The sequence below is a fragment of the Lingula anatina genome, chromosome 3 (genome assembly GCF_051362555.1).
Source record: "Lingula anatina isolate TDL-2025a chromosome 3, LinAna3.0, whole genome shotgun sequence".
Taxonomy (NCBI): domain Eukaryota; kingdom Metazoa; phylum Brachiopoda; class Lingulata; order Lingulida; family Lingulidae; genus Lingula; species Lingula anatina.
The window spans coordinates 4,442,082-4,458,652 of record NC_141769.1 but is presented as its reverse complement, the minus strand read 5'-3'; the positions used below and the strand labels follow the sequence as shown (position 1 = coordinate 4,458,652).

At 37.4% G+C, this 16,571-nt stretch overlaps 1 protein-coding gene across 1 annotated transcript; it reads right to left on the bottom strand.

Moving 5' to 3' along the window:
* Positions 1–302: 302 nt before the first annotated feature.
* On the bottom strand, positions 303–8,656 carry LOC106180792 (peroxiredoxin-6). The gene is made up of 6 exons (XM_013564919.2): positions 8,471–8,656; positions 6,314–6,470; positions 5,879–6,019; positions 5,420–5,493; positions 5,115–5,187; positions 303–1,264 (listed from the first exon to the last, which is right to left on the bottom strand). The coding sequence occupies exons 1-6, from the start codon at positions 8,554–8,556 to the stop codon at positions 1,136–1,138; spliced, it is 660 nt and encodes a 219-aa protein (XP_013420373.2). The 5' UTR covers positions 8,557–8,656; the 3' UTR covers positions 303–1,135.
* Between the last annotated feature and the right edge of the window lie 7,915 nt (positions 8,657–16,571).

Below are 16,571 nucleotides of genomic sequence, written 5' to 3'. Positions count from 1 at the left end.
ATATTTGGCAATGCATGGCAAAATTACGTGGATGCTAATATTTCAAAATGATGTACATTTACTAAAGAACAGGCATATATCACCAATTTTAAGTGAAATGTATTGAATAACATTTAACTTGAGGGGAAAACAATGCTGCAAATTTACAATACTATGATACAAATTTTGAAAATTGGGTTCACCGAAATTTGTTACTTTTGAGAAAAAAAAATGGCAAGTGAACCACCATTACCTCGTTTGTCACATTAAGAAAGTCTCTACCACCACTGAAGTAATAAATGGTAAATAGTATCACAAAATCATTCACAACATACAACAGCAGATTTATTCAATAATATCAAGAATTCAATAACATGACATCAAATGCTTAAAATAATGCTTTTTTTTACTTCTTTTGCACCAAATAGTACAAAGAACAAGGATGGAATTTTATTGACATATTACCATAAAAATACTTCTGTCAGTTGCATATTTCTTACAGCCTCGAGCTGAATGGGCCATAGCTCAACATAGAAAGAAGGTTACCCCTTTTTGATGATAATTAAGAAAAATTATGCAAGATTTCTTTCTTTTACTTAATTATGTGCGTGGTTTCTTGGGTATTTAATATTATGTTGTTTTCCTTAAATTGTTATGTCTACACTACCTCTGTAATATCACTCCTTAAGCTTTTATACTATATAGATATATATATAATCTGAATAATATATGGCAAAAACACCAATTAGTCAATTTAATCAAGAAAATGTAAAATCTGATCAGGTAATTATATCATCTTTATACCAAAATACATTCGTTGAAATAAGCAAAACATACAAACAAATCACCTGCCTACTACGTTATACAAAAACGGATAATTATCTTAACCAGAGACTATTGAACTAGTAATGCAAACCATTTTTTTATGTAATAACATTTTTCATCTACGTGAGCTGCCTAATGCACTACAGGTGTATTTATAACATTAATAATGAATTTTTTTTCACTAATTGCTTTATGAAGTGCTAAATGCTCTATGAATGAAAATCATGTAAATAATTTGTGAGTGAAAGTTTAATCAGGACGACATGAAATGTTCATCTCCAAAACATCCAAGGCTGCTGACCCAATGATTTATCCAAGGCTGTTGTTTATTTTACTTGGGCTGTGGGGTAATTCGGAGATATGGCTTTTTGGAAGGCACAGGAATTGTTTTGTGGTTTGGAAAAAGCTTGGCAGCTTCGTCTTCTTTGATAGTGGGAAGTACCATGCAGTCACCCCCATTCTGGACAAAATAAGAAAGGAAAACTCAATTATATAGATGAATGGTATTTTAAGATTGACTGAAAATAAATGTAGTTGACATACCTAAATGTGCACCACTTATAGATAAAATCCATTTCCAGAATGTCCAGACTACCACAATCTACTTAAAGGCACAGTCAAAAAATTAGGTAAACAACCTTTATTTGACACAACTGTGCTACCAGGCCTGTAGCCAGGGGGGGTTCGGGGGGTTCGAAAGAACCCCCCTTTTTGCTGGAAAAAGGTCCACTCTGGGTAAAATTTGACCTAGGTACATGGGGATTATATGGTAAAAGGTCCACTTTTTCAGAAAAAGAACCCCCCCTTTGAAATTGCTGGCTACGGGCCTGGCTACAGTTCTGAATTTACTTATCTTCACATAAAGAAATAAGTGGAGAGCAGTTCTTGAATTCCGGTTTGTTTTTCAAATTAAAGTATGGGCCCATAATGAACTGAGAGACTTTTGTTACAAGCATTGTACCTTGGGAACATGAGGAGATTGGAACACAAGAGAGTGATAGTCTGTACAGTAAAAATGCATAGGACTATATCACAGAACTAAATCAGATTAATTGTAGTTTATTCACAGCAAAACGCTCCATGCACTTTCTTCCAGTTTTGACAGATCACAGGAATATGGAAATAAACAAGGCAGCAAAGCTGTCAAATGTACAGACAAAAAGCAGGAAATAACTATGCACAAAATAGGCTACTGTTTATTCTGATGCAAAAGTACATTATGTTTAACTGTAAATTCAACATCAAATTTAAATTATGCTCAACAGGTAATACCAATGAAAGTAAAATGTGTAACAAGCATAAGGCTTCAGGCCCATGAGAGTTCAAGTTCACACTTTGAAAATGTATAACTTCCAGAAAAAGAAGCCAATTAGACTGCTTTTCCAACTCAGGCTGCATGCCAATTTTCGAACTTGACCTCCGTTTTAGTAAGATCGATTACTCCTGAGAGTTTCACGACAACAGGCCTATCGGTTTTCCTTGAAATGTGTTTACAGTGTTGCATATATGTTGAAAAGTGAAAGAAAAAAGCATAACTTCTACAATAATGGCCCGATCATCCTGATTTTCGAACTTGACCTGCGTTTTATGAATATTCATCAGCTCTTTAAATATAAAGCCCAAAAGTAAAACTGCCTTCCATTTATCGTGTTTACAATGAAAGTGCAAGGTGCCGGCAACAGCGATGACGGCGACGACAGACGCAGGTGATGGCAATATGTACAGACACATCTGTACATATTTACTGTACTGTTTGAGAACAGTAAGTGACATGGTTTTTCTTAAATGGTCATCATGGGAGCAGTGCCCAAAATAGTTTTTTTTCAAATTTTGATGCAATATTACATAATGTTTAACAGCATAATGACCATCAATTTTTAATAATAAAATATTAGTATCATGGATATTCAGAAAATGTGACTAGCAAAGGTCTTTAGGCCCATGGAACTTCAAAGCCACAACTTGAAAATGCCAAAATGTAAACAAGACAGCACTGTTCTGAAATGGGTTTATTTCCATTTTTAACAATTTTTAACATAAAACAAAATTAACAGTTAACTGCCATTTTTATATGATCAACTAAGAAAATTGATGAGATGGGAAAAATATCAATAGAATAGTGTCAAATGTCCAATTTCCTCCATTCTGAGATTCTGAACATAGTGAATGATTCAATCTGACAAACTGCAATGATATGAGTTTATTTCCATTTTTGAAACTTTATTACACAATACACAATAACAAGTTTAACATCATTTTTACAAAATCAACTAACAATGTAGTAAAGATGCAGGAAATGTCAAAAAAACACTTTTACATATCTTATTAATTAAATAATGAAACTGTTAACATGCCTAAGAATTGAATCTAAGGAAATGTAAAAAACAGCATAACTTCTAAAATAATGGCCTGATTATGCTGATTTTTGAACTTGACTTGCGTTTTAGCAGGATTGACCACTCCTGTGAGTTTAATGACAATTGGCCTATCTGTTTTTCTTATATTGTGTTTACAGTGTTGCATATATGCTGAAAAAAGAAAAAAAAGCACAACTACTAAAATAGTGGCCCGATCATGCCAATTTTCGAACTTGACCTGCGTTTTAGTAAGATCAATTTTTCCTGTGAGTTTCATGACAACAGGCCTATCGGTTTTCGTTGAAATGTGTTTACAGTGTTGCATATATGCTGAAAAGTGAAAAAACAGCATAACTTCTACAATAATGGCCCGATCATGCTGATTTTCGAACTTGACCTGCATTTTATGAATATTCATCAGCTCTGTAAATATAAAGCCAAAAAGTAAAACTGCCTTCCACTTATCGTGTTTTGTTGGAGAGTTACAAAGTCTGACATGAGCAAAGTAGAGTCCTTCCATAACAGGTGTCTCCGCAGGATCTGCCGCATATTCTGGCCAAATAAGATCTCCAATCATGACCTGTACATACTGACAGGGAGCCAGAGTATTGTAGGGCAGATCAAGCGACGGCGCTTTAAATGGCTCGGCCATGTACTTAGGATGGACGAGAACAGAGTACCAAAGGTAGCTCTGAGATGGACACCACCCGGAAAAAGAAAGAGAGGAAGGCCCAAGACCACCTGGCGCCGAACAATGATGGCAGAGCTGAGGGAGGGGGACCTTACATGGGGACAGGCCCAGCACGTAGCCAGAGACAGGGCCAAGTGGAAAGAAGTGACTGTGGCCTTATGTCCCACGCGGGACGAAGAGCAATGATGATGACTTATCGTGTTTACAAGGAAAGTGCACGGCGCCGACGGCGACGGCGACGACAGACGCAGGTGATGGCAATATGTACAGACACATCTATATATATTTACTGTACTGTTTGAGAACAGTAAGTGACATGGTTTTTCTTAAATGGTCATCATGGGAGCAGTGCCCAAAATAGGTTTTTTTCAAATTTTGATGCAATATTACATAATGTTTAACAGCATGATGACCATCAATATTTAATAATAAAATATAAGTATCATGGATATTCAGAAAATGTGACTAGCAAAGGTCTTCAGGCCCATGGAACTTCAAAGTCACAACTTGAAAATGCCAAAATGTAAACAAGACAGCACTGTTCTGAAATGTTTTTTTTTTTCATTTTTAACAATTTTTAACATAAAACAAAATTAACAGTTTACTGCCATTTTTATATTATCAACTAAGAAAATTGATGAGATGGGAAAAATATCAACAGAGCAGTGTTAAATGTCCAATTTCTTCCATTCTGAGATTCTGAACATAGTGAATAATTCAATCTGACAAACTGCAATGATATGAGTTTATTTCCATTTTTGAAACTTTATTACACAATACACGATAACAAGTTTACCATCATTTTTACAAAATCAACTAACAATGTTGTAAAGATGCAGGAAATGTCAAACAAACACTTTTACGTATCTTATTAGTTTAATAATGAGACTGTTAACATGCCTAAGAATTGAATCTGAGGAAATGTGAAAAATATGCTGAAAAGTGAAAAAACAGCATAACTTCTACAATAATGGCCCGATCATGCTGATTTTCAAACTTGACCTGCGTTTTATGAATATTCATCAGCTCTGTAAATATAAAGCCAAAAAGTAAAACTGCCCTCCACTTATCGTGTTTACAAGGAAAGTGCACGGCGCCGGCATCGGCATCGGCATCGGCATCGGCATCGCCATCGCCATCGGCGACGACAGACGCAGGTGATGGCAATATGTACAGACACATCTGTGTCTGTACATAAAAAAAAATTGTCCCCATTAAAACTAATGGTAGGTGTAACTGACAATGGTGAAATACTTTCTTACCACCCAGTCTGCTGGCGTTGCTACTTTTTGGTTGACAGTGAGCTGGAGAGAGTCCACCACTCTCAGGATTTCACTAAAATCACATGAAAAGGTGACCTTTATTTGTATCTTATTTATATCTATATATTTTATTTATATATTTATGTTTATTTGTTTACATTGATTAAAATTCTCACATCAAGAACGTATCAATTTAGGGTCCGCTATAAAGCTGATGTCTAAAAAGTATCTTTAAACACAGTTTAAGCTCCATACACACAAGTGCAAATATACACATGAACACACTTATTGAAAGAGTCACTTACGTAAAATTCCTCCCTGTGGTGGCAGGATACAACATAGACAACTTCAGTTTCTTGTCTGGGCTAATGATGAACACCTGTAGAAGTGGTTGTGTTAATGTACATGTGTACTATCAGAAAATATTGCATAGTTACAATATTGATGGATGCTCTTTCACATATATATATATATATATATATATATATATATCACATCAATGAAACAGATTTTAAAAAATAGATGGACTTTCATGCTTATTTCCAAACAAGATAAATAATCCTCGAATCACACTTGCGAATTCATAGTTGAAAAGGACAAAACTACTAGAAGACCCCCCCCTCCCTACCAATACTGTCAGTACAAATCTGTTGCTATAAAGGAACACACCCTTGGCCACACTGTTACATATAACTGCAGTCCACCATGGACAAAATGACTTATTACAATATCCAAGAGTACACATACTTGTATGCTTTACTTACAGCTCTGCAGGTTAGAGGCAAACCAGCAGCATCCTTCTCAGCAGGGTCAACCATCCCCAGGGATACAGCCAGGGAGCGGTCAGAGTCAGAGATAATGGGATAAGGGAAATCCCCTTGGTCCTTCATGTAGCTCTTAATATCCTGCAAATAACAGTCAAGGCTTTAGGATGTTAAGACATGTAATTCTCTTGACTTCATCTAACAAAGTTTAGCTAACCATATTTTGATATGACCAAGGAAAATGTAAAATAACATAAATGTTGAAAATGCTACAAAATATTGCTCATTTATTTCACCCAATTTTAAATTGATTTCAGTGTTTGGTGATATTTTTACACTGTCAAGTAGGAGACAATTCATTCATACAGCTGTATCTGTCTTTATTATATTTATCTATTTATTAAATAAATATATTTGGATGGGGATCAAACTGACCTCAATCCAGCCTTTGTGGCTCTCCACATTGTCACAGGACAGTGCAATCAACTTGACACCACGCTTGTTGAATTCTGGGACCAACTGGGTGACACGCCCTAACTCAGTGGTGCAAACAGGGGTGTAGTCAGCTGGATGGGAGAACAAGATTGCCCACCTGAGAAAAAAACAAATTAAAAAGATGCATGAAATGCATGGATAGACATACTCATGATATATTGTCTGTGGTATACTAGTATACAAAACCAAAAATACAAATATAATTTTCCCTTTTTCAAGATTCAGTGCAGTTCAGTGCGAGATTCAGGCATTTTTTTATATGTATTACTATAATACTCATTTATCTACCCTGCTCTGGCTTTATCCTATACTTATCAATTTTTTGGACTAAATGTTATTCAAAGGCATGGAGATGAGCTAATGTTGAAAATGCCCCAAGAAAAGTATTTTTATGTGTTTAAGACTTTTGCCTTTAAAGCTTGTGCCATGTGGAAGTTTATTCTACAGGCCTGTATATAGGCAGAGAAGTTCTGGGGTGTAAGAGAACAGCCTAATCAACCAATAAAACACAGTGACAGATTTAGGGGTGTGTCAGGGGGTCCTGACCTCTGTTCAATTTCTGCAAAAAATCACAGCAACGATCCCTCTTGAAATAAGAATTTTTACATAGTTCTAAACTGTACCAAATGACACTGTTCCCCCTCTAAAATTACACAAAGTTTGGGGGCCCTTCACAGGGGCGGATCCAGAGATATTTTCTGACAGTCTTCCAAATTATCTCTGTTAATTCGTCCTCAATTTCTGACCGTCTTCCGACAGAAATTATTAGTTACCCGTCAATGTAAACTTAAAAATCTGACCGTCTTCCGGAAGACCCAGAAGACAGCCTAAATCCGCCCCTGCTTCAGCGGGCCCGAAACCCCACACCAAGGGGGAGAGAGAAGGGTCTGCTTTGCATCTAATCCTTGATCCCCCTGAAATGTCTGTTCTGAATCACATTTTGACCAGGTTCTATGCCACTTCTTAAGTTCACTCAACAAAGGGTGGTAAAATGAAGGTCCTCTTTTTCAGAAAAGGACCTCCCCTCCACCTTTTGTTCTGAACCCTCTGGCTATGCTGCAGGCCTGTCTCTCTTCATCTTTTCACACGTACTAGCCTACATAAAAGACATCTGAGAAGATGTATTGTGGATTGAAAGACTACTACCCTTCATCTGTCCATTTGTTATTCAAAGCATTATGGAATGCCTCTGACCAATGAATTAGATAACTGTTATCTGATGCCGTGCTCTGACCTAGAATTCCTTTCCCTCCACTTTGGTGAGAAAGCTTACTGACCCTTGTCCAGTGTTCCCTGGGTACAAATTCAGACTAAACACACTTAATTGGGTAGCTCTTAATTCACTATATATTGAGTGGATCAGTGTGGGTAACACAGCTGGGTTTTGATGTTTTATTATTATTAATTCCTTTGGAGTTAAACATTTAAATTAAACTTGTGCCCCTACTACTCCTTTGTCACCATGTGCACAGTAATGTGCACAGGTAGCCAGGACTCAAAATCAAAGAAGTAAAATATGTGCTATTTGCTGAATTTGCAACAGTGCCAACGCTAAAATATTAGACACTACTTCAAAGGAAAACTGCCGACCTGGAGGCACCAGATGGACTTAATGCGCGCGTCCCACGCGAGAGCTATCTAAATTCCTCATCCTGAGAATTCACTCATGCCCGAACTTTCGGCTTGGAGTTCGAACTACACCTGTCCTGTCAGGAACAACACCAGTGACCACAGCCTGGGGATTAGTTTACGGCTCCTGCGAAGGCATTGCTGAGAAAGGTTATGCGCTCGGAGGGGGCGGCCGGGGTACTTAAAAACTTTGGGACGACAATTATACTGAAGTGTACATATACATGTACATTAACACAAGTGACAATGTAGCGCCTTTTAGCTCGATATTTGTGGCAGACGCAACTCGTTTTAGGCCACGTGTGCGAGACAAGCAACACTCAGACTTAAAGTTAGATAACCGTTTACAAACAACGCTGACCTAGTTTTCTTCATTTCTGACACCCCTCTTTGTCTACGGACTAACTTACTGGCCTTCTAAGCATTAAAAAAAAGCATGACAACCCTCAAAAACTGCTCCAAACTTACGAGTCACCAATCCAGTCATGGAATTTGAAGTCTCCATGAGTGGTTTTTGCGTCAAAGTTGGGGAATACGTCTCCAAGGTTCACCATGGTTGATGTGCGACGTCCGCTGCTTGAAGTACGAGCTGAAAGTGTAACGCCACGGTGAACGTGTCTGTCCTTGATAATTATAATCCCACTGCGCAAGTGCAACCTTAGATATGACCGCGGGGGGCGGGGGGAAGGGGGGGGGGGGGGTAGGGAACTCAAGAAACCAAGCAGGGCATACGCAGTCTCGAAAACAATCCTAAAATTACAATCGGGTTTTCCCTTTTCAGACACTTTTCAGGAATCTTAAGTATTATATTATGGATGCTTACAAACCCTCCAAAGAGTGCTATTGAAGTCAATGACAATGTTTCTGTTATTCCTAAACCAGGTTATGGATTTCTAGAAAAACTGTCACACCGTACCCCTGTAGGTCACATAACGGTGGGTCAACAGTTAGTGTTAAAGAAAATCAGAGAAATGTGGGATGCTCAGGCCTTGTCTTCTACAGAAAACAGACCTAAAAAAAGGCAGCGTTTTCATGGGTCTCAATTTGCACCCCTTTCGTAATGTATAAAAAGCAAACTGGCATTAAATATTCTGGGATATAGGGGCCTGTAGCTTTTGATCGGTTCGATAACATTTTCAATACCCTTAACATTAGGGGATTACTTGTAAATGTCCCACATTGTCCAGGTTCATTCATTCGATATACTGCATTCAGTGCATATTCCACATCACTGATTACATTTTTGTGTGTTTGTTTTGTTTTGTTTTCATTTTTTTTTTGTTATTATTCTATTTATTATTATTATTTATTTTTTTTGTAAATGTCTTCAAGCAGGATTTTTTGCTTTTGTTAGCGTCGTGTGTAAGCTCGATATTTTCACAATAGTAGGTTTACTGAACATTTAATTTTTTCTTCGAAAAAGCTTAATTGAGTCATATGAACTCGATTATCAACCACAGAACTTGTTAAATTTTGATACGAAAATTCGGTCCGAAATGCAGGCCTATTAGCTTCTTTTATTGTGTTATATAATATCTTCTTTTATTGCGTTAAATAATAAGTTCGAGGAAGTATATTGAGGAAAACCTCACCCCAAACCCCCTAACTGCAGTATCCTTGATCCAGTTTTCTGACCTCTGAATTTTAGTTAAAAAACTTGTCATGCCTTATCATTATGAATTGAATTATTCAAAAGCAAAGTCACAAGCAGTTACCCGTATTTTTATTCTCTTTGTTAGTCTTCATCTCTTTTTATTTGTAATATTATTGTATTAATGTGGCTGCTTTAGACCACTAAATGTATTAGTTTCGCTATATATATATTTTTTTTTTCGCAGTTACGTTTAACAAACGTGATACATTTTACTTTTAACAAACACTTTACACTGTTTTCTGTTGCTGACCGAAAATAGATTGACATTTCTGATATAATATTTGGATAACGAGTGGAAAAATGGTTAATTTAATGCTTATTTTACTGTCGGTAGGGTGTATTTTCCCCGTTTTTTAATATTCAATGACAAGCAAACTAAAGTCGCTCAAAAAACAATTAACTGCTCTATACAAGAAATTTTCATAATTTTTACAACTTTATACTTGCAGGAATAAATAAAAAACAGAACCAGTGATGATTGGTTTTTCAAAGTGAATAAAACGTTCCCACAGCTGGACGTTTTGCATTTGTGACAGTAACGCAGTGGTGGACTTGGGGGGGGGGGGGGGGGGGAGGGGGGGGAGGGGGGGGGGGAGTCCTGACCCTCCTTCGATTTCTGAAAAAAATCACACCAATGGTTCCCTCTTGAAATTAGAATTTTAACTAGCTGAATTATAGTTCTAGATCGTACCAAATGGCACCGTTCGCACTCTAAAATACCAAAATTATTCGTGGCCCGGGTGAAACTTTGATACAACCTTCTTTATGTGGGACCCTAAAATAATCAAACATAGTTTGCAATCTGTGTACTAAATATTTTAAAGAGCACGTCTGTGAACTCATTTGCACCTCTATATATTGGGTGTGGGCGTTTCTTGGCTTTCATTTGGAAGATTTTTACTCTAGTTTCTTTTGTGTCGGCCTACATTGTACCATTAGCCTTTACTAGTCTACATAAGTCGCATGAGCAAAAATCTTAAGCTGTGGTATAAGCTCCAACAGATCTGACGAATAGTTAAATTAAATATCTAAGAAAAGCATATACCATTGGTTATGAGACATGCACGTGAAAGGGATGGTTTCCTCGCTTCGTTCGGCAATTATACCCTGGAAAATATTAGACGTGGAAAATTTTACTGTAATATGCAAGGCACAGGGATGGATGGATTGATTGGTGTTGTCTCATTTGTTTTTATTATACCTTTTTTGTAGGGGGGAAGGGGAGGGAGTTCCTAGGCTAACAGGGGTAGTAGTGGGGAGCACGTGACCAACTGTGTGCCCCACCCTGTACCCACTATTGCATATCTTCCTTAAGGGGGAAGGGGGAAATGAATACAATCGTGAAAATAATGCAATAGTTTTTTTCATTACAGAAATTAAATATACTTCCTAAAAGTCCAATTAAATGTTGAGCTTAAGCGCAGTTTCCAAAGTTGACCCTATATCTTCATTTATTTTTGGTTTCGGTTTTGGAATTCTCTGTAGCACCAAGACAGTTATCAAGATAACTAAACGAAGAATGAAGCTGGATGAAAGCACTACAGAACAGGCCTGTAGCCAGCAATTTCAAAAGGGGGGTTCTTTTTATGAAAAAGTGGACCTTTTTCCATAAATACTTCATGTACCTAGATCAAATTTTACCCAGAGTGGACCTTTTCCCAGCAAAAGGGGCGGTTCTTTCGAACCCCCCCCCCCCCCCCCCCCCCCCGGCTGCGGGCCTGACAGAAGGATATCTCAAATTTCTCTTTTATGAATGAAGAGTTCCTTCTGATTTTATGGGCTTTCAATTACTCCATATTACAAAGGACTGTCCAGTTCAAAAGACAATAACTTAGAAACATTTACGTACAAATTTTTGTAGCGATCGGTTGATAAGATAGGAGGATGTACTTGAAACTGATTAGTTAACGTGTTTTGTCAACCTTGAAAGATGTAAACGCAGCGATGAACTTTAGCGCCAGAGGACAGGTTAATAAACAATTCATCAATAGATTACTTAACATGACTTACTAGAAAAGAAGTGAAGTGGTTGCTCTGCTTGGTAACTCTTAGCATATCCCTTAAAATGTCAGTGTATGGTCCCACTGTTGTGAGAAGTGACTCGGCAGTGGGACTGAACATGGCACAATATTTATATCTGTGTAACTTATTTACTTATCTGTCTTATGTAATTGTCATTAATCGTAATTATCAATGTCATCAAACAGCCATGTAAACAGCTATGTAACAGTGGTTTTAAGTTCTTTAAAAACATTTTTTTTTGTGTAACATGTTTATAGTATGTTTATGGTAAATTTATAATCACACCAAGGTTTATCTCATTGCTTAGACAGAATATTTTATGAGTAATTTTACTAGTACTTATCTTCATTATATAAAGATGGTAATGCACTAACTGTAATGTATCGTCATTTGTATATCATATTGTACAAGGTCATGACAATCTATGTACCAGTACAGAAATAAATTGAATTGAATTGAATTGACTTACTAGTACATGTAGCATACCGCTTTATCTGCCATCATTCCAATAACGAAATTATCTTATGCAACGTTAGATACAATCTTGGTTATATTAAACACAGAAAAACCTCACACACATAGACTTGCCCCTCTCTTCCCCCAATAACACCTTCTCCCCTCTGTCTCAACAAAATGCTTTTATACATGTACCTTATATAATATTATCTAGTGTTCGTAAACACCATTTTAGAATTAAAATCCCGGTTGAGTGTCCTCATGGGCCCACTTGATACAATAGATAGTACGTGATCAGTGTTGACACGGCTCCTTGTCCTCTTTTTTTCTTTATCTTACACCACGTCAAAACAAGCAAAGGCAAAACAAACCAACTAACAAAGTGAGTTATGTCTGCGTGCGGACTCGCATTGGTACACGTACTACAGCCACTTGGACAACAGTAGATTTACGCAAAAATGGGCAGTAAACAGCGTTTTAACTTCACAATTCAGGTTGACGATGTGGATAAGGGAACGAGCGAATGTGTGGTGTTACAAATTCATTATCACAAACAGCAACTTTGGAAAAGAAAGGTAGGCTAGCTAGTATAGGTTCACAAGGAACTTACTAACTCACTTCCTATACCCCCCCCCCCCCGCAGACGCAGACACGTACACAGATAACGTTCTGCGGTTCTAGCAAACTGCCATTCCTGTCAAACTCCCCTCCCCCCAAAAAAAACAAATAAATAAATAAATAAAATATGTTTAAAAAATATCTAAATTGCAATTACATTTGTCCTTTTCAGGCGAAACAATTTATTCTTAATGTGAAAAAAGGAGCCAGAATCGTTTTAGGAGCCAAGGAGGGCGCATCGCAATCTCTTGGATGCCCTGAGCATCAAGAACCTCCCGAACTTCCTGAGGCCTCTAAACATTCTGAACCTCCTGAAACACTTGGGCATTCTGAACATCCTGCACTTCCTGGGACCCTTGAACATCCTGAGACCCCTGAACTTCCCGAGACCCTTGAACCTACTGAACCTCCTAAACTTCCTGAGACTCTTGAACATCCTGAGACCCCTGAACTTCCTGAGACCCTTGAACATTTTGAACCTCCTGAACTTCCTGAGACCCTTGAACATTCTGAACCTCCTGCACTTCCTGATACCCTTGAACATCCTGAGACCCCTGAACTTCCTGAGACCCTTGAACCTACTGAACCTCCTAAACTTCCTGAGACCCTTGAACATTCTGAACCTCCTAAACTTCCTGAGATCCCCAAACATTCTAAACCCCCTGAAAATCCTAAATCCCCCCCCCCATTTTTGCTGGGAGGGGTTTCACAAACACTCACCTGAAATCGATTCTGAAGGCGCTGACGTTTTGTTCATGTGATGCCATTTTTAACGTAAGTGTGGTGGTGTCTTGAAGTATATGTGACGTCACCTTGATGCGAATTATATGACGTCACGGTGTAACGTGTGGAGTCATCTCCTACCTGGAAAACTGAAGGTACTTTCACATGTCAAGGCTTGCGACCTGTATAGCAACCGTTTTTGAAGTTCAGACAAATTAAGGGTTATATATAAAGGACTCTGCGTCAGGATTCTGCGAATAAGAATATGTGTAATAAGGGAGCCAGAGAAATCTGATGGGGAAAATACGCATTTGTTATGGAACTTTTCAAGTTGAATTTTAACTTTCAATTAACGGTCGTTTCAGGAAAGGACCTCGGTTACACTCCGTTTTCTGACCAGCTGCACGGTACGCTGATGATACAATGCAAAGGCGATTCTATATTGTGATAGATGGAGATTACTTCCCTCAATTAGTGCCACAGATTGTTTTTTTACTAGATATCAGCAGTTATGGTCTGTCCAGCAAGGCTTTTTCATGGAAGTAATTCATCATCATTCAGCAGGCCTTTTCTATGAAATAGGAGATTATAGATTGAGACGCCAAGGAAATATTAGACCGTGAAAGCACGAACAAATTCAGGCATGTGTAATCGCGTGTTTGTGAGAGCGAGTGCGCGCGCGAAATATGACGGCACTATTTCTATAAACATTGAAAGTGTAACGGAATAGTAGACAAGTTTTATACATAATCTTTTAGACATTTGACATTTGACTCTGAAAATTTTTGTATGATATATACATAAAACGCCCCCATACATTGTATTTGTTCATTTGTTTAACTGTTCATTCTGTGATTAAGCAGTTTGTTAATGACCTTGTTCACTTGTTTATTCTTGTCATCATTAGTGAATAATTGATGTGAACTTCACTTGTGTTCAGGAAACAGAAAAGTCTCAAACTGATTCTAGTGTTTGTCCGAAAATAACTATCCAGGTGAGGTCATTTCAGCATATATATATATATATATATATATATATATATATATATATATATATATATATATACACGAAGTGAGTATATAGACCTACCCTCTACCAGGGCGACTGATAGATTTTTACGGATATTCACAGATATGTCTCTAGCTAGATAGATTGTCATTTTAACTCTAAGTGACTTAGAGTTAAAATGACAATCTATCTAGCTAGAGACATATCTGTGAATATCCGTAAAAATCTATCACTTAGAGTTAAAATGACAATCTATCTAGCTAGAGACATATCTGTGAATATCCGTAAAAATCTATCAGTCGCCCTGGTAGAGGGTAGACCTACTCTGTCATAAGAATACCAAGAGAATTCTACTCCTTGTCAATATTGACAATCGGGATTTTTGTGAGTATGATTTTGCTGTTGATTCAATGGCTCAAGATAGCCTGCAAAAAGATTGGCCTATATATGGTTTTGGAGAGGTTGCACAATACAAATACTTCCCCCAAAACGTCCTCTTTTCACAATCACATCCCAAACAATACATTTCAGCTGTTATTTAAATGTATGCTCTACTCGCTTGAAAAATATATATTTTTAAACTCAATTATTTAATTAAATATTGTATTGAAGATGGAATCCAGGTACGGGTACGTCAAGCAATGATTTATCGTTTTTTTAAATAATGTCTATATATGCACCCTTTGTCGTGCAGTGATTTAAATAGAAAATTCGTCAAATTAAATGAGCATCCTAAAGTGTATTTTTACATCTCTCTCTATCTCCAAATTCATTAAAAAAAACAAACAAACAAACAAAAAAAAAAAAAAAAAAAAAACAAAAACAAAAACAAAAAAAAAACATACCGTGTGTATATATATATATATATATATATATATATATATATATATATATATATATATATATATATATACATACAGACTTGACATTTAATATGGAATATTTTTTCCAAATCATTTTTCATCAGTTTTTTCCTATTTTGGTGACTGCAAAATGGAAATAAGGACTGAAATCGTGTTTTAATAGCTTTTAATTATCTCTTTGATGTCTTTGTGACATCAGTTCATTAATGGAATTCGCCAGAGAAGCAAACAAAAACACACTGCCTATTTTATGTCATACGACAACCATTAAAAGAGATATTTTGGATCTCCATATTTTCCAAATCATTGTCTGTAAAAGAGTTACATACTCCACAAAAGACCCTCATGTCAGTGTCCAGTCATAGTAACGGTCGCTGTTATGCCTGACCTCTTCTGGCTGCTATCAGCGCTCTCAAGTGGCAAGGCACTCCTTGGGATAGGTTTTTAGAGTTCAATCTGGAATAACATTCCTGGCATCGGTCAAAACCTGTCCAATTTGGTTCAGTTTTGTTGTAGGACATGTAGGCCATTGATTCGGCGAGTAATGGCCTACCTACATATTGTCCATGTGGTTCAAATATGGCGATTTTGATGACCAAGGCAGCTGCTCATTCCCTTGGTTCTGTAACTAATCTGCTATTAAAAGTACCCTGTGTGAACCGGCAATCTCACCGTGCAACCTAAAATTGTTCCTAAGTTCCCCCTTATCAAATGATAGTCAAGTGGTTCCCAGATTATTCCTTTATTTGATCTGGTTCAGGTTTTCGTCGATGACTTCCATTGTTGTTTTGGCACCAATGTGGTATCCACGCCAAATAGTGACGCTGTTAATGACCTTAGTCACTTTAGACGAGGCACACGCTTCGTCGTTGGCCTGTTATGGATGTCCGTAAAATCTTTTTTGACTAGTTGAGCGGTACAGGTGAAATCTGACCTCAATAAAGAAAGCCACGAGGATTCAGTGTTCAATCCAGAAACGGTCAAGGTCTCCAGTTCATTAGAGAAACGTACAACGATTTTTTTGCTGTTTACAGTGGGTTCCTCGGAGGTCGTCTGGTATTCTAACCTGCTAAAAACAGTTTGGTGTTCGCTACGGGCCTTGAAAAATGCGTTTTGGTGGCAATTTACCCCTCATTCTGAACGGACTGGGTGGTTTTTGTTTAGTTGCAACAGCATATCCCGAAAGACAGTGGATTCTGTACCCTGGTGGTAAGATTTCAATACA